At 35.0% G+C, this 25,546-nt stretch overlaps 2 protein-coding genes across 5 annotated transcripts in view; both read left to right on the forward strand.

The window, feature by feature from the left end:
- The first annotated feature begins 221 nt into the window (after positions 1-221).
- On the forward strand, positions 222-3,468 carry LOC124635037 (NADH dehydrogenase [ubiquinone] flavoprotein 2, mitochondrial). The gene is made up of 7 exons (XM_047170794.1): positions 222-379; positions 495-620; positions 1,068-1,258; positions 1,668-1,815; positions 2,286-2,345; positions 2,794-2,870; positions 3,301-3,468. Exons 1-7 carry the CDS (start codon positions 344-346, stop codon positions 3,398-3,400), a joined length of 738 nt encoding a protein of 245 aa, XP_047026750.1. The 5' UTR covers positions 222-343; the 3' UTR covers positions 3,401-3,468.
- Positions 3,469-3,917: 449 nt separating this feature from the next.
- The window catches only part of LOC124635036 (calcium-transporting ATPase type 2C member 1), a 56,064-nt gene continuing 34,435 nt past the window's right edge, over positions 3,918-25,546 (forward strand). Inside the window, exons 1-3 of one of the 4 annotated variants that reach the window (XM_047170792.1) lie at positions 3,918-4,043; positions 4,224-4,307; positions 19,612-19,722. In XM_047170792.1, coding sequence (XP_047026748.1) covers positions 4,224-4,307; positions 19,612-19,722 — 195 coding nt within the window. In that variant the 5' untranslated portion in view covers positions 3,918-4,043. Of the gene's footprint in view, positions 4,044-4,124; positions 4,308-4,776; positions 4,991-17,939; positions 18,128-19,611; positions 19,723-25,546 lie in introns of those variants that run through there. The other 3 variants (XM_047170790.1, XM_047170791.1, XM_047170793.1) reach the window with 3 other exon arrangements.

The following is a 25,546-nucleotide window of genomic DNA, read 5'->3' on the forward strand; positions in this document are numbered from 1 at the left end:
GTTTGTCACACACGATAAACGTGCGTTCACAACTTTCGTTAAAATGAGCAAAACCATATTTTCATTAAAATTTTACGAAATTATATAAAATTTTCGATATAAAACTAATAAATGCAAGTACATAAAGATGAATAAATAAAACATGATCAAATCTTCCATGAGAAATTCCCCATTACTGATATTATCTGACCGAAACAGCGAAACTAATGTTAAAGTTTCTGAATGAATCTGTCAAACTGATAACACTGTGCTGAAGTTAATCACAAATCCAAAGTGTTGGCGAACAGTGTTTCGCAATATTATTTCAATAAAATTCTAAACACAGATTTGTGTAACATTAACCATGCTTTCCAGCCTGAGGACTGGAGTTCAGGGCGTGGTATGGCAGTTAAAATATCTAACAAATATAGTGCTTGCTGTAAACAATCGTATTATATAATAAGGTTTTGACGTTTGTGCGATTCGAACGTAGTGATTTGTATTCGTATTTCCAGTTGCGTGCTGCATCCAGGAGTGTTCAGACCAGCTCAGCTCTTCAACATGACAGTCTGTTCGTCCATCGTGATACTCCTGAGGACAACCCTGACATCCCGTTCGAGTTTTCAGAGGCCAACAAGAAGGTAAGCGAAAGTCATCTGTTTTGATTAGCTATTCCAGTTTTCGCTGTTCTTATTTCAAAATTTGACTAAAAGTGACAGAAGAATGGCATTTCATGATGTCTGAAATGCTCGCAACACTTTTATTTGATAAATATTTGTGTTGGCCTTAATTAATTACTATTATTTTAGGTTAAGTTAATAAAAAGTCAAATCACTATCAAGCTTTTTACGACTTACAATTATTTGACAAGTAGGTTTTACGTTTAACAGATCTTGTGTAATTTCGTTTAATAATTATCTAAATGTCAACCAACTCTGTAAGATAAGTATTTACTTACTGACTAAGAAGATATAAAACTAGCTGTATTCTTTTCTAACAACCTAGGACTATGTTGTATCAACCTTTTTTGGAATTCCTACACCAAGTTGACAGTAACAATACTAAAACATCTATAAACTCTGTTCCAGAGAGTGGAAGCCTTACTAGGAATCTATCCCGAAGGCCACAAGCGTGGTGCCATGATCCCACTCCTGGACCTAGCCCAGCGTCAGGCTGGAGGCTGGCTGCCGATATCAGCCATGCATAAAGTAGCCGAAATCCTCAAACTTCCTCGCATGAGAGTTTATGAGGTTGCTACGTTCTACACTATGTTTATTAGGTGAGTTTTAAACTTTAATCTATTTCTTATGGTGTTATTTTGAACAAAGAGGTTGCTAGCTAACACAGCCTTGAACAAATACTGAAATGGCATCCTGGCCGATTGTAGGCCATGGAGTCTGTTCTAAAAGGAGATCAGCCAGCTGTGCATGACACATTTTAATGCATAAGAGTATGTAACACATGTGCACTCTAATTCACATTCTCATAGTCCAGACCATTATGAAGTGCACTTGATACATATTTTTTTCTCTATTATGCACATTTATATTTTTGTTAGTCAAAACGGTTTAAAAGTACTTATTTCTAAGTTCAGTATAAATAAGAATGATTTGGAGATATTTTTTTTAAATCTAAGAATATGAATGATCTGAAAAAAGTTAGTAAAAATAACCTGTTTCAAATTCCAGACGACCAATCGGCAAATACCATATCCAAGTTTGCACGACAACTCCCTGCTGGCTCCGAGGTTCTGATGCTATCCTGAAGGCCCTGACTGAGGGTACACAATGCCATGTTGGAGGAAACAGCCCTTGCGGCAAGTTCTCTATTTCTGAGGTGATATTTTTTCAAAAAAATAGATTATGTAGTTGTAGATAAATAGACAGCATTCACGTACCTAAATAAACATGAAGTAAACAAGAAGATTTATAGGTTTTCTTGCCAAAACATTGAAATGTAAAAGCGTTTGTTAATGTGAAACTTTGGCAGATAAAGAAGACAGTAAGAAAAATAATATTACTTAATTTTAAATTCCTTGTTCATGACCAAACCTAGATAAAAAGCACAAATTGATAAGTCTGTCTAAACCTTTTTAAGGCTACTTCTGCCTAGTTTATCATGAAACTCAAACTTAAAACTTTTATTCAAATTAAGCAGATAAATCAGCACTTTTCGAACGCCAAAAACGAAAACAAAAGACAGCCCTAAAACACTCCCTCTTCACCACTTTCTATGTGTTTTTGCTGGTAAGAAGAAGCCTGAACCCTAAAAGCCAAAAACTAACCACATTTTTAATTTTATTCCAGGTTGAATGCCTTGGCGCGTGCGTCAATGCTCCTATGATTCAAGTCAACGACGATTATTACGTGAGTATACACCTCTTGATGAAAATGCAAGCAAACTTGCAAAAGGGAAGGGTCTTTCAATGAAGGTCTAAATGTGTTATTCTATCCTACACACAGGTAATACCCACTACACATGGTTTACACTATGATATGGCTAGACCGAGCTGTAGTTTTCGTTAAAAGCTGGTCACCCAGTAGGCCGAGCTGGACTTTGGCAGTATAATACCTTTGCCTAGATTTCATATTAAGTGTTGACAAAGCATCAGAGAGGAGCGCAATTTCCAGTGATTGCTCCTTTTTCCTAAGGCAACTTGAAACTGCAGTGTAAAGTCGGATTTGTTTATCTTTGAGGATGAGCATTAGAACGGCACTCATTGACCCCACGTATAAAAGCTTGCTTCACGTTAAACTTCGCCTAATGTAGCTTGTACAAATTTTATTAATCGTAATGACAATTTTTACATTGCAGGAAGACCTGTCAGTAGATGACACAAAGGAGATTATTGAAAAGCTCAAAAGGGACGAGAAACCGAAAGCTGGACCTAGGTAAAACTACATATTTTTAATTCATAGTAGCTCACATCTTCAGTCAACTAATGACTAAGAAAAATAACAACATCTTATTTCTATTTCATTTTTATTTACGTACATAAAACATAACATCTACTTAAGAAAATGATAACTTCCAATATAAAGTAACTTAGTTAGCCTCACATACTAGTGCACTGAACTATAGCTCGATTTGAGTAAGCTCTTAACTAAATACATATACTTAAAATAATGTTGAGCAATAAGACTTTATTCAACCAATCTATTTAAAAATATACTACTGCCAAAATCAATGTAAATACAGTAATTAACAAGATTGAATTATTTTGCAGAGTAATATTTTTTAAATACCTATGTATTTGTGAAAAAATATTTACCTCATAAAGCAATATTTTTCATACTAACATTTTTAATTAAAATTTCCCAGGAGCGGCAGATTCGCATCAGAACCTTTGGGAGGTCTTACTTCTCTCACCGAGGAACCCACAGGCCCCGGCTTTGGACTACAACCTGGCCTCAAGGCCTAGAACAAGAAGTTTCCGTTTTGTAAATTTTATTTATAGGCAATATTTAAATAAATCATGTTAGAATCGTTTCTGTGTTTTTATTTTTCGTGATTTACTTTTTTGTAGCCAAATTGCAAGACCATTTCATTTTCTGTTACACATATTTGCTATAGGCCATCCATAGATAATAAGAAATTGAGAGTAAAGTAAGGTTTTTTTTTTGTTAAAGTTGTTCAAATTATATATTTTATTACATGTAAGCATCGATATATATGTACTACGTACATGTAAGTATTTGATAGAGATGTTTTGTTATCTATAAACGTATCGGCATTACGAATACACGATCACAAAAATGACGTGTGGGTAGATAAGAATATTTTCCGGTTCATCCACAATATTAGAAACATACATGTTTTCATTTCAAATATAAAATATTTCCTTATAAAACCCATTTGGTTTGAAATAAAACTTACATAAAACCCTTGCGAAATCGCGATAAGCTAATTAGCAATGTATGAATTATCTCATTTAGTACTACGAAACTGCTTACGTGCGTACTGATAAGCACGTTAGATACCTAATAGTTTAATTCAGTCGTGGTTATGTTATTGTCCTGTGCGTAACTATGTTATAGAAGTTAGTTAGCTATTTAATTATTTAGGTGAGTAGGCAAAAACATTATTTAAATACTAAGTAGGTACATAATAATTTATTGGAAAAATAATCTTAAAATCTTGTGATTGGTGTGCTTATAATATTGATGATATACGATCTTTTTACAAGAACAATGTAGGTAAAAATGAAAATAAAATTGCAGTGTCAAAATGGTGTTGATTTACAGATGTTCCGTAGAAATTACAAAAATGAAACAAATAATGATTATACAGCAGTTCAACTGTGGGAGGATTCGTGGGATCAGAAAAATGTAAGTACCAATCAGATGTTCAATTAGAAGTTGTTGCGTTATGTTGTTAGGTTATAAAATGTTGGAACTAAATTGTAGATTGTTTATGTAAATATACCTATTATAATAGAAACAGTGCTAGGGTTTCCTCTTATTTAATTACAAGCTTGTTGATAAATAATAGTATGTAAATACCGGAAATACAATTATAAATTAGGACTGATCACGCGCCATAGTGCTAAACATGTTGTTCTCCGTTACTCTGGATTATATTTTTAGCTTTGTAGCTGAATTCAATTGCTTTATAATTAATTAACAATTTAATTTATCTAGAAAACATATCAAAGAAGATAAGTAGATAATATATTTTGATACGAATACTTATTTTATCAAATAGAATATGAAAACAGTACATCTCTAATGTCAATGTATACGTCAGATTTGCTGTCCGCTGTGTCCTGTCACTTGTCAGTTTACTTGCTGCTCTGCTGTCTGTTTTCTGTTAGTTAGTGATTTTTCATTCGTTGTTGCTATTGCTCGTGTCGTCTTCTTGGGTGTGAAAATGTCTATCGAGGCCTAAGCTGTGAGGCACTGTGTGAACGATGAAAAGTAGCCCTACGCGCAAATATGAGAATTTCTCCAACGACCACCACGGGAAGGAAACGGACAAGTATTCATTAGACAGCCAAGACACCGCCAGTGTGGTTAGTTCGTTGTTCAAATTATTGATTTTGTTTGTGTACTGTATAAGATGTTATTGATTTGTCGCGTTTTAATGTTTAGATTAGTCATAGCGTATGTTCTATAATCTTTGTGCCTTTGATACCTTGTGTGAAGATCACGGGCTGCATGAAAGGGGTCTGATTCAGCGCGTTACATTAGTTACGGCTGTTTTGTCCTACGTATGCGCGGAATACGACCTAGATCGTTCTAGTTCTAGACGTATTTCGATTGACTTCTTCATAATTTTATGTTCAGCTGTCATTCACATTTTTAATGGCTGAAATTAGGATCGTTTAGTCTTTGTAACGTAGCCAACTAGATTCATGCGGTTCTCGTGCGCGTATTATAATTTCGCACTCTCACTTTCTCCTCTAGACATTACTACTTTTTATTTCTTTGAATTACACCTTTTGTCTTATTATTTTGTGTTCACAATTCTTATATTTCTATCTAAATTTCTCAGAGCTCTGGCATAACATGGGTCAAAGACATACTAAAAATTGAATCAAAGCATAAAAGGAAAAATAATTGTCAGGTGATCATTGAGGTCAGAAAATAATATTCTTATTATTGATCATCACTTTTAAAATTTAAACCACAACAGAACTTGTTGTTGAAATGACTCATTTTTACTGCAACCAAACCAAACAAAACCAAAGGGCTTGTTTGCACTAAGATTACCTATTTTAAAGGACTGCATTCAACATTATTTGTTGTAACATTAGAAATTTCTTATAAATGAAATAAAAAAATCTTTCTTAAATACTTGTCATCTGGTAACAAAATTCAATATTTTACTGTCTAGAGTCATGGGTCAACAACCTATCTCTAGCCTAAAATAAATAAAATGATTAGTTTTAAAATGTGAATACTTTTATATTATGTATAAAAAAAAAAAAGTCGTGGTGGCCTAGTGGGCAAAGAACCAACCTCTCGAGTATGAGGGCGTGGGTGCGATTCCAGGTCAGGCAAGTACCAATGCAACTTTTCTAAGTTTGTATGTACTTTCTAAGTATATCTTAGACACCAAATGACTGTGTTTCGGATGGCACGTTAAACTGTAGGTCCCGGCTGTCATTGAACATCCTTGGCAGTCGTTACGGGTAGGCAGAAGCCAGTAAGTCTGACACCAGTCTAATCAAGGGGTATCGGGTTGCCCGGGTAACTGGGTTGAGGAGGTCAGATAGGCAGTCGCTTCTTGTAAAGCACTGGTACTCAGCTGTATCCGGTTAGACTGGAAGCCTACCCCAACATAGTTTGGGAAAAAGGCTCGGAGGATGATGATGATGACTTTTATATTATGTATATTAATTTGATAAAGAGGATTTTTTTGTGTGTTTGAGCCCTAGAGGCCCCAAGCTACTGAATTGATTTAAAAAAATATTTTGCTGTTGGGTAGCTTCCAACATTAGTTATATTCTGTCGGATATGTGGCTGTGCTTCCCATGGGCCATGGGTAAACTGTGGAAAAACAGCTTGTCTTCAATAATATTAAATACAAAGGCAATCAATATTTATTTATCAAAGTTCTACATATTTGAAACATTCCCTTAAAACAGTTTCAATGCCAACAACAGCAACAACTAATAAAAAAGTATTGTCACAAAGTCAGTGAAAATGTTACCTGCACAGTAAAAACAAATGCATACATTTATATGACTCAACTGTTCAAACCTATTGTCTATTCATTTAAAATATTTTGCATCTATGTTTTTAGAACTTGTATTCGAGTAGTATTGTTTACTATTTGATGAATTTGTTATCAAAATCTTTGCAGTTGCTAATACAAACTTTTCTTTTAATATAGACCACATATTATAGACATACTTTTTGATGAAATTATTTATCTGCCTTAACACTAAAGTAAAGCTACTCTCTTTGACACAGCCCTCGTAAAACCTACTAGACTATATTGAGGTTTACAAGGTTTTCCTGTATAGAATAGAGGTTCCCAACAAAATTATGCACACAAGTATGCACATAGTTCATACTCTTACCACACTTCTGCCACCCGCCAATACCTAAAATGGGTTACACAAACCTTCAAGATTTACGGGTGCACCCAGATTACTTAAATAACATATTTTTAAATGTTCTGTGCATTTTAAAAAACTGAGGCAATATGTTTGTCTTTATTATTTTAACAATTCTTAAACAAAACCATGCTCCACAGTACTATTTACGACTATAAAATCTAAATAAAATGTTGGTAGCATTCATTGAAAAGTTTCCAAAATTCTGTACTCAAAGACAAATAAAATGTTTTTTTTTACAAAGTTTAAACATCTCCACAGAAGTATTCTCATTTGATAATATTTATCAATAATTTGTTCTACAATGATCACTTAAGAAAAAATATGCATTAAGTAATAGCGTAGCTAGAGGAGGTAGCTATGGTAGGTGTAATAATTTAATAATTATTACAATAGCCCCGCAGGGCATCTGAGGCGGATGACGGGGAGTAGCGACCCCGCGGGGCTATATATCCGAGTGCTCCAGGGAGAGTATACTGTCCCCCATCTCCGGCTTGCCGGAGTGAAGCATGACGGGGGATAGGTCTCCCGCCTCTTGGCTTGCCTTCATCGGCCGGTCAGAGTGGAGTCGCTAGAGCAAGGTTAGTCCTGCTCGGAGGGTAGGTGCCTCGTGGTAAGTGGCGAGTGGGCCGGTGATGCTGGACCCACAGGGAGCGCGTGATCTGCGTTTAAAGTCCGCCGAGGTATCCTCACCCTTCTCAGCCGCTCATGTCCCTGTTGCCCTCTTGTTGCTTTTCAGTGACTGATTCCCGGGGGCCCAGTAAGTGAGTTGGCGAGTCTCCACCTGCCATTTTAACATGTATTTAATACATTGTCATCGGCAGGTGCCATAGTTCCCGTAGTTTCCCCATTCCTAGTCCATTAGCATCCCATCACAATAGCCTAAGTAGTTTTCATCCATAGTTAGCAATAGTTTAGCACAGAACCGGGGATTGTCCTTGGGTACATTTCTATAGTGTATACAGGGATAATCGCCGGTTTTGTGTTACCATTTCATTAAAGTTGTCTCAAAAGGGCTTCAGCGTGTTGGCTTCGGCCCCACGTTCGCCTTCCAAAAATCCGGGACTCTGTAGTCCCGAGGTCAGAAAGAGAATTACAATAGTGTTTATGTTGCCTTCATGCAGATGGTATACAAATAATATTCATGTCTTATGTTATTGTATTGTTAAACTATTTTCAATACCATTGCCAATAGGTGTTAATATTATCAATCTTTAACAAAATGCAGTATTTAATTCTAGCAATCAGACCAGAACTGTCTGTGGTAGTATCATGCAACAAACAGTATTTATTCTATTCTATAAACATATAATATATTTTTTGTAGGCATTTCGTGAAAATAATCATCATCTGACTAGCCTTTTCCCATTTTGATATATAATAATTGCAGTATTTAGACATGTCCTTCACATTTCACGTTTGTATGTAAATTATTGAGTTTATTCCACTACAGCGTTTCGTATTTTTTTGTGAGAAAATAAAAATAGTCGCTACTTTGTCAAGCATTTCAAATTGTTTAGATGTACCTACGAGTACAAACTCAATGATTTGGAAAATCCGGCGCATAAGCGGCTTTCAAATACCTGGTTCTTGATTGGTAGTCTAGAGACAATCTGAAAGCTTCTAAACAGGCTCGACCTAGGAACCGAGTTAGGACCCTCGTCGGCCCTCGGCCCTTTTATTTAAGGCTGTCATTGCTGGAATTTAAAGGCCAGACTATTAATGGTGCGTCTAATCCACCTGCATAGCTTCATCAGTTTTCGCAAAATCTAAATCTCCTTTCGCGTAGGTAAATGAATCAGGTAATCTGCCGATGTTGGAAATTCTCAACCAGGCTTTTCCTGAGCTCGAAAACATGTCCCACTATAGTTCGGCCATTCAGAGAATGCGTTCCTGACACGTCGCGATTGAACTGACGACGTAACTACATTCATTGATTATTGATATAATAATGTTGTTTTAATGCTCCTCAATTGTTAAAACGGTAAACAACCAGCAAAAATATTTTTATCGTAACTGCAACGCCATTGCAAAGTTACGTCGTCAGTTCAATCGCGACGTGTCAGGAACGCATTCTCTGAATGGCCGAACTATAATTCCATTAACGTCATTTTCCGTAATTTTAATAATTAATTAAAAGCTTTATTCGTCGTCGTCCCAACTTTTTAATTACGTGATTGCCTTGTAAACTTGTAACGTTAATAGTTAAAATTTAACCAGGCTTGTCGCGGAGTTTGTTCGCCAGATTATTTATTCTTCATTGTTCGGTTTTAAGTAATAGCGGCCAAGTTATTTATTTTTGCAGATGAGTTTCGTGGCGCTCTTTTCATCTTGAAATAGGTCACGGAATAAAGAGGTTTGTTTGGAATTTTCGATATGAATAGTGGGTTTTCGTGACGGAAAATTTAGGGGAAGGTTGTAGATTATAATCAACTATTAGGAATATAAATGTAGGACGATGGGCGTTAGAGGGTTTAATATGGAGATTTGAATGACATGGCTTAAACGTCCCTAGATTAAAATGACGTCAAGGGTCCCTTTTGGGTTACAGCCTCCGGAGAGGTACCTGACTCCGTTTATCAAATGTAATGTTTACTATGTATCATCTAGCTAGCGGTTGCTACAGATCGAGATATAATTTCCAATTTTGCCGTCAATAAAATATACCTTCATCCTCATCATTCCTTTCGTTAATAGGTACCTTCGTCTTTGTCTTTTTAGGAGAAAGAGACAATTTTAAAATACGCTAAAAACGTTTATTTTCAATCAAATTGTATAAATATATCATTTAAATTCAGTGATGGAATTGTATTATTCAATCAAACCTAACAGGCATGAAGGTTTCATTTAGCTAAAACCTTCGTTTGAAAATTGAATTTTTCATTTAGCGCATGCGTGGTGGGTTTGTAAGCAGCTGCTACTTCGATATTATGCTGACGGTACATTATTATCTCGGGTTCCGTACCCAAAGGGTAAAACGGGACCCTATTGTTTTCGCTCCTCTGTCCGTCCGTCCGTCCGTCCGTCTGTCACCAGGCTGTATCTCATGAACCGTGATAGTTAGAGCTTTGAAATTTTCACAGATGATGTATTATTGTTGCCGCTATAACAACAAATACTGAAAACTAGAATAAAATAAATATTTTGGGGGCTCCCGTACAACAAACGTGTTCGTCATTTTAAATAATGGTACTGAACCCTTCGTGGGCGAGTTCGACTCGCACTTGGGCGGTTTTTTAGAGTTCTATATAGATCTAACTGATGTAGGGTACCCATAGTTGTTCTGTCTTTGTGTATCATTCGTGTTCGCCTCTGCGTATTTTCCGCTATCTGCCGTTTTGTAGCGAACAGTACCTTTTGAAATGAAATAGGTAACGAGTTGATTTTGTTTACGCTTGGAATAAAATTATTTACTTTTATTAATAAGAGGTATTGTATAGGAACCTTCAGTTTTGAGTCCAACTCGAATTTTACCATTTTTATCATTACAGAGTTTGGTAAAATGGCAAGTTTAACACAAGATATCGACTTTGTTATGGGAAATCATGAAATTACCCCTCCCGCTGTGGGTTAGCAGCGTGAGGTAGTGTCAGACACTTGCTGACTAAAACCCATCATGTACCTTAAGCCCTTTATGTACCAGGGCCGCGGTAACTCTTTCGAACAATCCCGTAGCACACAAGGACCTACAAATAGCCAAAAGAGTTTCAAAGTAAATTGTTACGCAAATTACATTGGTGTTTGCTGACCAGAACATTGTGAAGCATGTCCAATGCGTACGCGCAACGAATTGATAGTTTCGCGTTTCCCTACAAATGAGAACGGAGAAACGTACGTGTGAATAAGTTAGTTTTTTACTTTTAGTGGTGTGTTTAACATGAAATGGAAAGCGAAAGTTGGACTTTTAATTCATTGAAATAATTTTCAAATGCTGAAGTGAGAATTTGGTTGAAAATCAGTTAAAATATAGCCGGATTTGACTGAGAATCAATTTGACTATCATATAGATCATCTGCCTTTTCCCAACTGTATTGGGGACGGCTTCCACTCTAATCGGACGCAGCTGAAAATCAGTATTTTGACCATCCTACAGATATTGCTGTTTAACTGAGTTAAATGTCATGGTGGCCTATTGGGTAAAGAACCAACTTCTTACCCAGAGTTATTGGGTTGCCCGGGTAACTTGGTCGACATCAGATAGGCAGTCGCTCCTTGTAAAACACAAGTTAGGCAGATGAACTGAGTTAAATCTGAAAGTTACATCGTCATTGGTATAACGTTACACAATGGTAAATAAACAAATCTCGCAGATAATGAAGTTACTCGATCTCTATTGCCAGTATTAGATAACATGGACAAGCGATTTAATTTTATGAAACTGCTCTACATAGATGGTGTGTAGTCCTTATGTGTGTTAACATAATAATACGTAAATAAATAATAGTTTTATTCTTCTTTTTGATTACATATTTTATCTACCTTTTTGTAGATGTCCATAAAAACTGCAACATACTTACACATAACCCACTGATTTTCGATAAGATCAAATTCTATCAAAGCTGTGTAAAATACGCCTAGATGATAAGGGCTTAAGGGTTTTTTTTTGTAACTTTGATGTTGAAGAAGTGCTGATCCTTAAAGCGTCTTTGATCCCTGTTAAGATTTTATCCATTTTATGACCGAGATTAGCGGAAAATGTTTAAGTTAAAATCAATATTGTTAAGCATTTATTTTTTCGTCATTTGCCTAGCCTTTTCCTAAGCTCTTTCTGGGCTCCAGTCTAACTATATTTTCGTAAAAACTGTTTATTTCACGTGGAAAAGTATTTATTCGATAAATCCGACATAACAACTAATAATTAAAAACGATACGAATAAATAAGGCCTTTGTTTCACCTGTTTCATTAGCTACAATAACAACATAAAAAATGTACAACTAATTATTTCACTAATGAGGAAAAGGTAAGGTAACATTTGAACAAACGTACGCCAGTAGAAATGACCTATTTACTTGGCTAGCTAGGGCGGAAGGTCGCAGTTTATTGATCAGCTAGGTAAATGCAGTGAAAACTATGACATGTTACACTGAACTTTACTAATGTTTGTTGAAGAATAAATAAATTAGGGTTGCAGGATTTTTGAATAATAACCACTAGGACCTTATTTCGAAGCAGTGAAAGTATTGGGCGATTTGTTGAACATGTAGAGCTGGTCAAGAGCATATGACATCTTTACTAATATTGTTAAGGCACTGAATGCCCAAACTGGCTTGTCTCAAACAATTTTTTGGCCAAATCGATGCAGTTTTTGACGGCGAAAAAAATTATTCATCTTGAACGCAACAGGCTTCTCTCAGGCTTCAGGAACGAGAGTGTGAGAAAGAGTGTTTTGGGTGCTGTCAGCCTCTTAAGATGAAGAGTTTGTTTTTGAACGCGATTACTTTAGAATCTGCTAGACCGATTCGAAACATATTTCGGTGTTAGATAACCCCACGGAGGAGAAAAGACTAGCGGAGATGCCCTAACGAAAAATCTCCTAACAAAGCAGCGCGCCAAAATTCGGGTGAGCCGGGGACGAGGAACGTTACTGTCTCCACCCGTGCTCCACCCTTATTCGCCTTTTATGGGAAGCCACCCATTTTTTGTAAATCCATCTATATAGTGTGGAATAGGATGATTTAAATCTAACCCTAAACTAACATCGACCACTAGTGACGTACTCAAAAGTAAAGTAAATATTCAAAATTAATAATTCTTTTAAAATAGTAATTCAATTAGAAAGTTTAAAGAAGCATTCATTTGAAATAAACGTAGAAAAAGAGAGAGATAAAAAAGTTAGAAAATTAATTGTTATATAAGTATTATTTTGTGCAGAGAACTTGCCCCACAACAATTTATTTACTCCTCCAGAAATGAAATAGGTATCTAGGAACCATTAAACGGAGACTCGATGAAAAATCATTTTTATTCACCACGGGTCTAAAATACCCCCATGGTGTAATTTAAGTATCAACTTATGGCATTGTGTTAGTTCGTCTACTAGCCACTATGGCATCACAAGCACGAAAATTCGTTCTATTTGTTCTAGAACCGTGCTGCGATGACTGTAGTTATTTTCGATGTTGCCACATTACGAAATTCACCAAGAAAAATGGGAATTAAAATTATAGGGACAGTGTTTATCAAATTAGAGTTTTCACAACTGTATCATAACGGCGCATCCACTAAATAAGTAGCAGACTTTATGTGAGTCGGATGTTGCTCTGAGTAAAGGTACATTCAAAAAGTATGTACGGCAAGAGAGATATACCTATGTAAAACATTGCTGATCTATTCTAATATTATAAAGAGGAAAACTTTGTTTGTTTGTTTGGTTGTAATGGATAAACTCAAAAAATTAAATTATAAATTTAAAAAAACCCCCGACCCAAAAAACTACGCAATTAAACCCTATAAAAAGCAAAAAATAACTTTAAACACTACGTAAGTACCAACTAAAGCATGTCAGACTAAACTAAATGTTGTCGTGTCGGGGGACCGCTCTAATTTATTAGCCTAACGTTAGAAGTAATTATATACTACTACATTATATATACTACTTATAACTTTGTATATAATTGTGTTTACATACGTGTACAAGTCGTGGTGGCCTAGTGGGTAAAGAACCAACCTTTCGAGTATGAGGGTGTGGGTTCGATTCCAGGGTCAGGCAAGTACCAATGCAACTTTTCTAAGTTTGTATGTACTTTCTAAGTATACTTAGACACCAATGGCTGATAAAAAGGTGAAGGAAAACATCTTGAGGAAACCTGGACTATAAAGTCTGAAATCACCAACCCGCATTGAGCAAGCGTGGTGATTAATGCTCAATCCTTCTCCATGTGAGAGGAGGCCTGTGCCCAGCAGTGGGACGATAAAAAGGCTGTAACAGTAACAGTAACATACGTGTATTTTTATACGAATGTTGTAATTAGGTAGGTATCATTTGATTTATGTAAGTATTTTTAAAGGTAAAAAGCGGTCCCCCGACACGTCAAAATTTAGTTTAGTCTGACATGCTTTAGTTGGTACTTACGTAGTGTTTAAAGTTATTTTTTGCTTTTTATAGGGTTTAATTGCGTAGTTTTTTGGGTCGGGGGTTTTTTTAAATTTATAATTTAATTTTATTTCACGCTTTTTGAAGGAGCTCCTTAATTTTTCCTTCTTTCATTTAATTTGATCTCGGCCAAAGGAAGCTGTTTAACAATCCTCATGACAAACTGGCTCTGGGAGAATTGCACAGATTGAGAAACAATAAAGATTAACCTTTGGTCATACTAGATTTTCAGCAAAAATATAAATCGGTTTATCCGTTTCATTCCGGCATTCCAGGGTTTCATCCGTCACATCCCATTTCCAGCATCAGGTTCTCGTCAATTAGAAACATGAAGAGGACTCGTCAAGACAAATTCAACGAGTCCAAACTCGATGCGTTTACTAAAAGGCAGTTCAGGGTTACGTCTCCTATCTTCGTGCCCTAACAGCAGACCAGCTCAGTGGTTCCAGAAGACATTAGTGTTTCAAATTTCAGATCCCACATATGCTTGCAAGTAACTGAGCGTGTAACATTCCTATCACACCTATCAAACGAGCTGATGACCTTGAAGACCTGAACCGATTTCCACCAAACATAGCTAAGAACACTCCCGAATGACATTCCTTTCAAACAAAAAAAACCGCATTACAATCGGATCATCCGTTTGGGAGCTACGATGCCACATACACACACACACACACACACAGACACGTCAAACTTATAACACCCCGTCGTTTTTGCGTCGGCGGTTAAAAACTACTGGACCGATTTTAAATATTCTTTCACCATTAGAAAGCTATATTATATGCAAGTAACATAGGCTATATTTTATCCCGGTGCGGGCAGTAGCTCCCACGGTACGCGGGTGAAACCGCGGGAAAACGGCTAGTGATGAATATAAATAAATCTACATAGTTAGAGTTATGATTAATTTTAAGATAATTGCAGCTTTTTTAAATAAGATCTTTTTTAAGAATGGGTGATTGCATTTTCGATGTCTGGTAGCACTTAATTTTGTAACGGGTCTCTCTGTCTTGATGAACACAATTTTACTTCAAATATACGTAAGTCGACTACTTACCGAAAGATGGTGTTTTTATAATATTAAATTTTCATGATAATATATCATATGTTTTGGTTTGTAAATAATCTATAAAAAACTTGTAGGATGCAAGGAAAAATGAAGCTGCTTTTTAAGGCAAAAATTGGTACCAATAATATACATTGATACAAGATTGATACGAAAATAATACAAATTCACTTACGGCCAGTTTTTTCATCAAAAGTTAAAGGTAAAGTATTGTCTAAAGTTAAAGTAACGGTCAAAATCGTTTTTTCAAGGCTAAAGTGACAGCAAAATTCATAGAAAAATTGAATTTAACCGTTACTTTAACTTTAGTCATTACTTTGACTTTTACTTTGGCTTTAACTTTTGATGAAGAAACTGGCTGTTAGAGGTTCTAGAAATGCAGCTATTCGACGACAGATGTCTCTAGCAAAAAATATGTTTTAAAGCTAAAATATTACTTACACGTGAAATGTTATCCTATGGTATGTTTGAGTTTGGATCCTGAGCAATTTCTACAATTAATGATAGCGCATTTCATCGTTTTAATCGAGTAACAAATAAAATCTGTTGAAATTGTGGTAAAAATACAACCATGACAAGATGTCAGTTTGATGTAAAGGACGGTATATGGGCGGTGTCCAGCCACGCCTGCCGTGACGTATTTGACCTACCTGAAGGCGCGTGACCTACCTGCGTTAGGGCATCTCCGCTAGTCTTTTCTCCTTCGTGGATAACCCACTTATCGAAGTAGGCATTAGGCTACTTCTTATTCCAGTGTGCGAGGTAGTTTTCACGGGATGTGGGTGAGACTGCCGTCGAAAGCTATTCTATCATATCATAAAGTACTAAAACTTAGTCAACCTGACAGGTCTACCAAATTGATGACGTACAATTGCGTCATGCTTGCGTAGTCGTTCAATAGGGAATGAATTGAAAGTATTCAAATGTGATTTTCACGCACCGATTGTCACGGAAAATTGACTTTTTTACATGTCAATCTGCGCCGCGTTTTACCATGATTCAATATTTATTGTTAAAAATCTGCTCTTTCCTAGATTTTTTGGATCTCAGCACCAATACTCCTTTTAGACCTTCAAGAAAAGATTAGACACCTTTTTAAAAGGCTGGTAACATACTACATACTATCGACTCCTCTGGCATAAGGGGCGATAGGTAATAGCTTTCCATTAGGTGCTTATTTGTCCCTTCACCACATAAAAAAGTCGCTCCTTGTAAAACACTAGTACTCAGCTGCATTCAGTGAGACTGGAAACCGGCCCCAACATAGTTGGGAAAAGGCTAGGCAGATTATCATCACATAAACAAGACCTATTTTGTTGATTGCAGTTGAATTTTCTTCACCTCTTAATGAAAATGCGCATGCAATCGTAAATGTAGACTGATTGTTACTTTGACTTTATTCACACAAGAATGAATGTTCAATATCAATATTTATTTTCCCTTTATTTATTTATAAACGACTTAAACTATCTTTACAGGAAAATAAACTTATTTATACATATATACAACTAAAAACAATTATAAAATGGCATTTATCAGCATGGAAAATCCGCGAAAACTGTGTGTATACCTACCGTCCTATTTACAAAACTCTTGTAGCTTTGTCTTCACTTTGGATTCGGATTTCATCTTTGACAAAGGAGATCTTGAGAAGCTTTTGAATATCCAAATACGATGTTCTAGTTCATTCGGTATTTAAGTGTACTTACAAGAAAATTTACAAAAAAGTTTTTCGTACCTCAGTTTTGTCTTCGATTCATTCATACTGAAGAGAACTTTACACCGTGATGATACTATCGTAAGAAGGTTCGCAAATGTATGTCAATTTTAGAGTTACATAAAAAAATCGGTGGCAAAATGGCTCAAGGCATTTACTTGAGAGCAATGCAAAGATTTATTTTACGATTTTCTGTGTTTTGGTGATGGTTTTCCTAAAACAAACACATTTTGATCGAGGTGAAAAGTTTAGTGAACAGATTTCGGTTTCAGAAATATTATTGTCGCTAATCGAATGATCGGTTTCAAACAGTTGTCGAGCTTTGCAAGTTATCAGACATCTTGCATGGTTGCACATTCGATGCGCTTAATCAGAACCATTCAGCTAGACTAGTTTGATAATAATACTAGCTGGTTAACGTGGCTTTACTTGTAGGATTTACTTTCACACTCAGAGACATTTAATGATTACTTAAGTCACTAAGAAATGGCTTAAGAATCATTAAATGTCCTCTGAGTGCGTCCATTAGACACACTTTTAATAAAAATATTTTATTATCTGCATATCATTATGTTCCTATTTAATATGTCTCGAATATAAAACTTTTAAATCGACTTAGTTTCGTATTTTCTTTATATTATTAAGTATAAGCCATTGTTTTCTAGTCCCTGTGTGGTTCATTGATATAGTAGTCTTTAATTTTTCAAGAGAATGAAGAAATTGCCTTTAATCGAGACAAATAAATATAAATATAATAGATAGTTTTGTTTGCTATTGCACGTCGACTAGACTAATATTGTAGAGTTAAAAGTTTGTTAACATGTCGGCAGTGTTTTTAATATGCTGATATATCGGAATCATAGAAAATTCACGTAAAAGTGACTTAAAAGACTTGCAAGATATTTATTGCATACGATACTGGCAACACCAACACGAGTAGCCAGCAATAAATAAAGAAAATACAGTTTTTCCTTCAAACTTAATAACACATTGTTACGAATTTATTACGGTACCACTCGATTATTCCGCATCTACGAGCATAATATGAATAAACGGCGCCACAGTTCATTTGTTACTTATAATTATTTACGATCAGTCTGACGGCGCGCGACGGTGCGTGCAAACGTGTTTTTAGCATTTATCTCAGTATAAAAACATACGTTTTTGTCGTGTTTTCGCGGCCACATACTCGGGATAGCCAACAGGTATTGTTTTGAAGGTTGAACGGCGAAACTTGTGTGCGAATTTGTGGTCAAAGTGTGTTTTGTGTTGAGGTACGGATGTTGGTCCTTGGGTCCTAAAGTGTTATGTAATTTGGTCCTAAAGTAATGTGTATTTTGGTCTTATTGTATTCTAAGTTGTTGGCGTTTTTTGTATCGGTGGTTTCCTTACCTAAATATTGATTTACTTAGCGTGTTGGTCAGTACTTATTCATTGACGCATATTGATGAGAGTAGCTACAGTAAGTCATGTGCAAAATCTCAGTGTGTCATACATAATGGAACAAGAAACTGATTGTTTTTAATTGGTCTTGTAACATTTGATTGATTGAACGTTGTTTATATGGAAATGTAAGATAAACAGCTGTTAAATCATGTTTATATATTTCTTGTTATTTATTATCGGTGGTATTAATAGAGTATGCAATAAGATGGCTTCCGGTCCATTCTCACGGTTGAACAAAGTTTCTCAAGAGATTCTCAGGATCCTATTTATTTTGTCGTGAGGTATTGTAGCGAGAATCTTATGAATTCTGAGACTAAGATAATTTAACTTTGCCTTTGTTTTATTTGCTCAGCCTGAATTACTAAGATTATAATTGTCTTCCTACTAAACGATGTTTGCTTCGAACCTTGTTACTGGGGAAGTTTCTTATCTCGTCTTTTGGAAGTAATTGCTTGTCTATAATAAATTATGTTGTACGTTTCTATTGCTAGAATGTTTCCACAGCAAATACACTTCATTAAATTGATTGGAATACATATTGTATGGCTATCACTTCCTACAAACGTGTTTTCGTCGCGTGCCGCATGGAGTCACGCAGTAACAGTACTTAATATATTATTTGTCTGAGTCGAAAATGTGAGAACATTTTTTTCTAAGTAATTTTGGTTCATCGTACTATGTTGAAAGAGGTCTCAGCGTTAGTCCAAACCTACAAAAGTTAATTTGCTAGTTCGCCAAAAGGGTCTTTGCGAAATGTGAGCAACCTAGAAAGTGTATTCTTCGCTATCCTAAGGTTATTGCTAAACTTATTTCTACGTAATGAAGGATTTGTGTTGATCCAGATTGTGACCTTGGTCCCATTGAAGCAAACGGCTGTTGCTTCGTGTAAAACTGTGTAGAGAAAGTTCATTTTTTTGCGAACTCTTACAAAATCACTTCATTGACCTTATTCCTTAATCTATTCATATGGTTCTGCTATCCGTACAGCTGTAACCTAAATATCACATAGCAACTTCTTGAGAATATGGACAACGGGTTAATTGATATATGTGTTAGAAATATTTGGATCATGTCAGGATATCATCACATCATCATATCAGAAAATGTTATCAGAAATAGCGATTTTAGCCAAAAAAACATCTTCCAGTCTAATTTCGAAACTTGCCTAATGTTTTATAATGTCATTGTAAAAGTTTACCTAGTCAAGTTTTCACAATAACTTACATCAACGGTTTTGTTCCAGCATTCCACGGAGGAGGGGGGTGGGGGGCGGCGCGGGTTGATCGACGTGAGCGCAGGTGCGGGCGACATGTGGATCAGTGCCGTCGAGAGCTCCATACTGTCATGGGAGGAGGTATGTGTCTTTAGAAGTTTTATTTTAGTACTTATTGAGATATCCACGTCTGGGGCAATGAGTGTGGATGAATGTAGCGGAAAGTTCACCGGCTCCAAATTGAAAATTGTAGGGGTATACCGATTCCAAATGGCAGGATTAGTTAGAAGATAATTGAGATATCCAGTTAAGGGGTCCCTTGAGACGAAGCCAGATGTCATGTGGATAAAATTTAGTTTTGGTCAATTTTAGGTTAATAAAAAGTGTAGGTGACTCGAAAACCTGACATTCGTCAAAAGTATGTTTAGTGACCTTTGTTTGCGATAAGAGGATATTTCGCGGTTTTACCCATCGTGTCAAGTTTCTGGGCTTGACTTGACTTCACTTCAGAGGGACACTGATAAAAGACGAAGAGACGTTATTAATTTCCCTAATTATCACATAGGGTTATTGCTAGGATCCTATTATAATATACCTACAACTTAATTACATAGATGGCAAAATATAGAAGGATTCATACATCGGATTAAGACATCCAGCTGGTATTACAGTCGGTAATATTTTTATAGGCATCTTACCTGTAAGATTTTTCTCCAGAGCCTTTTTGTTAAAAGCTTTTATAGGTATACTCGTCAAAACAGGTATAATGTATTTTTTATGGCCTACATAAATGTAGACTGTCGACGATTCCCGGTAATACCATATTGATTTACTGACGTTTTTTCCTCTATCTGTGAACTTATTTTTCGTATAAATCTTAAGTTTATACCTTTTTGCGAGTAATGTTAATTCGGTAACTTTCTTTCTTAGCTTGCTTAGAAAGCTAATCTCAGGAACTAACTAATTTGAAAAAGCCTTTCAATGTTAGATAGCCCATTTATCGTGGATGGCCGTTTAGGCTAGGACCGCTATTTTTTATCGGGATGTGCGAAGTAGTTTGTGTAAAATAATCTTCGTTACACTCAACTTGATCTGAAAAATCTTTCACTTAAACAGTAGATTGACACTATTTATTTATACATACTTATGTACCTCTTATAAGCAACAGAGTTGTTTGTTTTACAAGAGAAATGTCCTCACTCCAGAAATTGCCCACCCGGGAAATTGCAGGAAAATCTAGTATTCCATAAAAGGTTTGGTTAGTATCCAGTAAAGTTAGGTATGCTAAACTAGTCTTCCTCTTTAATCAACTAAGGCCCCGCCTAATATCATCATCAACATAAATGTGCGTTTTACTATAATTTATAAACAACTGTTAGTTTGTAACTCCCGTGAAAAACGTTTAATATGAATTTGTAACTAACAACAATTCATATTAAATTCATATTAGTTGAAAATTCATATTAAACGTTTTTCACGGGAGTTACAAACTAATAGTTGGTTGTTTAGGCGGATTAGTTGACAATTCGACGTTGACGTCGAATTTGACGTTGTTTAATATGAATTTTCAATCAGAAATCAGAAATTTTATTTGCTAGAAACATGGTATGGTATTACAAGATGTTACAGTAGGTATGTGTTTCACATGTCTCACCGTTTAACCGGCATGCAAATATTATTATGACCATTATCATAATGTGGAATTACAATTAAAAAAAATCTAAAATAATATTGAATATTAAAACAAGTCAACAACAATAAATACAATATTACAACAAAGTCTCTAGGCATATCTGACAAACCAAATTATATGTACCTATATAAATAAATGAGAATTAACAAAAAAAAAAAAAAAAAAAAAAATACAAATAACTTTCTATATTTCTCGACGCACAAGACATGAATTCAGCTATTGAATAAAAACATTTGTCAATTAGCCATTTCTTAAATTTAATTTTAAATTTTGCAAGTGTCATCTCTCGGAAATGTCTGTGAATTTTATTATAAATCTGAACTGCCATGCAACTGCATTTTTTTTTGAACAGAGTTGTGGATTTACCTGGGACAATCAATCTGGTGGGATCCCTAGATGAATATTTTTTATTAACATTCGCTTTCTCAAAAAGATGGCCATGTTTTTTAACAAACACAGCGATTTCATAAATGTACAGGCCAACAACAGTCTGAACTTTTAGTTTTTTATGTTGTTTAATTAATGTTGTTTTATATTAATGTAATTTAATGTTGTTTAATATGATTTTTTTTCTTCATTTTCATAAAAGATGATTATTTTGTTCGCGAATTTTCCTTTATTACATTTTTTTCCGTGTGTTAGTGTTAATAGAATTCTTATCAATGGAATTCCACAGATTGACTTTTGTTCATTGATTCAATCAATGACTTTCTAAACAATAACACTTTTAAAACACTTTCGCCATGCGTGAATACTAATAATAAGTGGTTTAGATAAAACCAACAATCTTGTAGGAATTCTCTCGATTATATAACCGTTTGCGGTAACATAAATTATTACACTCGACAAAAGGCATATACATATACCTACTTATTCTGCACGCACTTTGATAAAAGTAATCTTTTATTAAAACAAGCAGAACGCTAAAGCACTTAAATATTTTCCTTATAACTTTAAATAAGTACATAAATATACTATACTATATACGAGTTTCTGATTCAAGATCATCTGATGAATTTTAATGTTTGTATTAGCTCTAAATCTATACTAAACTACTATAATAATATAATTACTAAACCAAGATCCTAAATTGTGGACCTAAAACCGACCTATAAATAATTTTCTAACATAAAACCTCATTACTCCTGAGTGAGCAATAATAGGTATAAGGTAAGCTGTTTAATAATTCCATTTATAAATAGAGTCACCAAAAAGATCTTAATCGATATTAATATCTAAAAGGTCACATCACTCAGAAGATTAAAAGTAAACATATAACAAGCGCCGTTCATAATATGTCAATATAGTCAAACAGCTCTGAGGAAGCATTGACAATTTACATAACAGATAATATGGTGTTCACGCGTAATAATAACATGACGATTGAAAGATTGAAGGCATCAACAGTCTCAATTCTCAATCTGATTGTTGGAGATTGATTGATTGAAACGCCTCTGTATGTAAAGCAATTTGCTTGAAGATAAACGGAAAGTAGGTCGTTTATTGATAGATTTAAAAATGTCCGTTAGATTTTTAGGTTATGTGTTTGTGTGTGTAAGGTAAGGATACCGCTATGTTTGACTTCTAAATGGAGTATTATGTCTGTTTAATGAAATTCTAATGAGTAATTGAATTTGATGTGTTTATGTTAGCATAGCGTAAAAATTATATTGAGCTAAGGTAAAGTAGTTTCTGATAGCGTACATTAATTTGAAGTACTTACACATGTAGGAAGAAAAATATATTCTAAAGTACTTACTAGAAGTTGATGCTTACTGCATCTTATTTGCTAAAACAAGATCTTCGGATCATATATATAACCATCTATTATAAAACCATCTCTACCTGTTTACTGAGGCTAATTTGAATGTGTTGCATGCATGCTGCAGTTTGAAATTGCCTAATTGCTTTATGTCTCATGTGGTTTCCAAATTTTGATTATAGGTATTGGGAGATTATTAAAAAACATTTACATTGGCTTTTCAGGCAGTCAAAATACTTCCATATAATGCATATGTTTGATAATGCATATTATCCGGGCGTTAACTAGAATTGAAGAGGGGACTTTTAACTGATAAGGATACCGCGTAGTGCAATCAAATGAGGAAGCAGTTCCGGTAGCTTAACAGAAATATTTAATACCATCGATTCTGATTCGTATAAAGATGGATCACCTCATGCTTAACTGCCTCTGACACTTACAGATACTTGCAATGCCAAACCCATAAAAGACGACACTCAAAGACGTGACAGAATTCTTCTATATCATGTGTCAGGAATAAAAAGCGATGCAACAAAGTAAGAGCAACGCTACTTTTGGCTTGATGGCCTACTTTTGAGGCGGTATGGTCTCTGGTCGCCCCTTTTCTTAATTTTAATCGACGCTCTTTAAAATGCCGTGTTTTTTAATTATAATTAATCTTTGGCACTCGTAAATCCTATTTTGGAAGCTAATTTGTCCTGATACTTAATTTATGCTATCTTTAAGCTCATCTATCAAAATCTTAGACCACAATTTGAGCTACACATGTTTTTTGCCACGATAGAATCCGCAACGGTAATTTACGATTTTGAATGTCAACGACCTTTACAGTTACGTCAGTGTGCTATTGAATGAGCTGTGTAGTGTTTACTTTATCAATTTCATCTTTATTTGTCTTTATATTGAGTTCTTTGTGTGTTAGGATATAAAACAAATCTTTATTATCTACGTCTTCTTTTCTTGCTATATCTCTTTTTGTCATACCTCGTTTTGGGTCATCTGGAGTGTTAGATTTTCTACCATGCGTGGTAAGAAGGCATACATGGGAAGCCGTAGACCCCTTTCCATCAAAATCAATTCTTCATCGCAAAGAGGGAAAAATACAGCACAAGTATAAAACTTCTAGGTTACACTGCATCTGATGTTATGAAGGTAAAGGTCGTAGTCGAGGAAAAATTATCAATACAATCGTTCTCATAAATAGATTTCATATTATCTCACACAGTGTCCACTATAGACCAGTGATCAATGTCAAGAGCTTTCATCTCCATGAAACCTATTTGCATACTGACCTAGTTTCGATATCAGTTAGGTTATATGAGCCGAGATATGTTGCCATTAACTCCTATGTCTAATGGGCGCTTTGCATCTGAGCTGTGAAGGTCGTCATTATTGTTTCTGCTTTTAATTGTTTGGACACTAATGATGCTTAGTTTTCTTTACCCCTTGTTATTATTTTTGCAATGTTTCGTGTTTGGTTGGTCTTCTGTTTTCTCAAATGAGTGACTTCGTTTATTGAATCGAGTTTTGGTGACAATATTAAAAAAAAAAAAACTTTGGATTTGTGTTAGGCCTTTGATTGACCTAAGCATGAAAAAACGATTATTTAATGCCAGTCATGTTGTGAATTTATTTTTATCCGGTTGCTAATAGTGGAAATCGATTTAGTATATTTGAACATATTTTCGCAGTAACGTGTTAAATGCACAAATGTTTTGTGGTTTTTACACAGTTGTGAGTTATTGGATATTTAGAAAGTGTATGAGGTGATTAAGAATGCAGATAATTGTGAGAATCGTGGGATTTTGCCAGCTTTTTACTGAGTTACTCGTGCCAAAAAAACTGAAAATATACCTAAAAGTAAGGACACTTGCATTTCATTGCAATAAAGATTTTATAATGAATATGGATAAAGTTAAGCCTAAAAAACAAATGAAATTGGTTTTAATATCTGTGTCTGTTTTAGTAACACTTGTGCAAATGTACGTTTTTGATTAATTTGCGAGTTCTGTGACGCAAATACCAAATAGATAAATCAACAGCTATACGTAAATACTCTATTTTATTGAAGTACTTCGACAACGTTTATCCAAATGAAGAAATTATTTCTAATAATCATTTTGATTTTTATAACAGTGACAAGTTTAAATAAAGTTTTTAGAGAAGATATTATGCCTAATTTTTGAATGTTTAAAAAAGCAATGATAACATTCGTCTCTTTCTTATCACCTACCTAATTTGAATTGTCATCCTCGTAAAATATAATATTCTTCCATGTTCAGTTCAGTCCAGTTACTGCTTCCACAATATCCTAACTAATATTATAAATGAGAAAGTAACTCTGTCTGTCTGTCTGTCTGTCTGTCTTTTCTTCACGCCTAAACTACTGAATCGATTTGTGTGAAATTTGGTACAGATATAGTTTGAAACTTGAGAAAGGACATAGGATAGTTTTTATTACAAAAAAATATAAAAATAAAATTTATTCCGGACATATAGCGCCACCTATT

The sequence above is a fragment of the Helicoverpa zea genome, chromosome 12 (genome assembly GCF_022581195.2).
Source record: "Helicoverpa zea isolate HzStark_Cry1AcR chromosome 12, ilHelZeax1.1, whole genome shotgun sequence".
NCBI classification, from domain to species: Eukaryota; Metazoa; Arthropoda; class Insecta; order Lepidoptera; family Noctuidae; genus Helicoverpa; species Helicoverpa zea.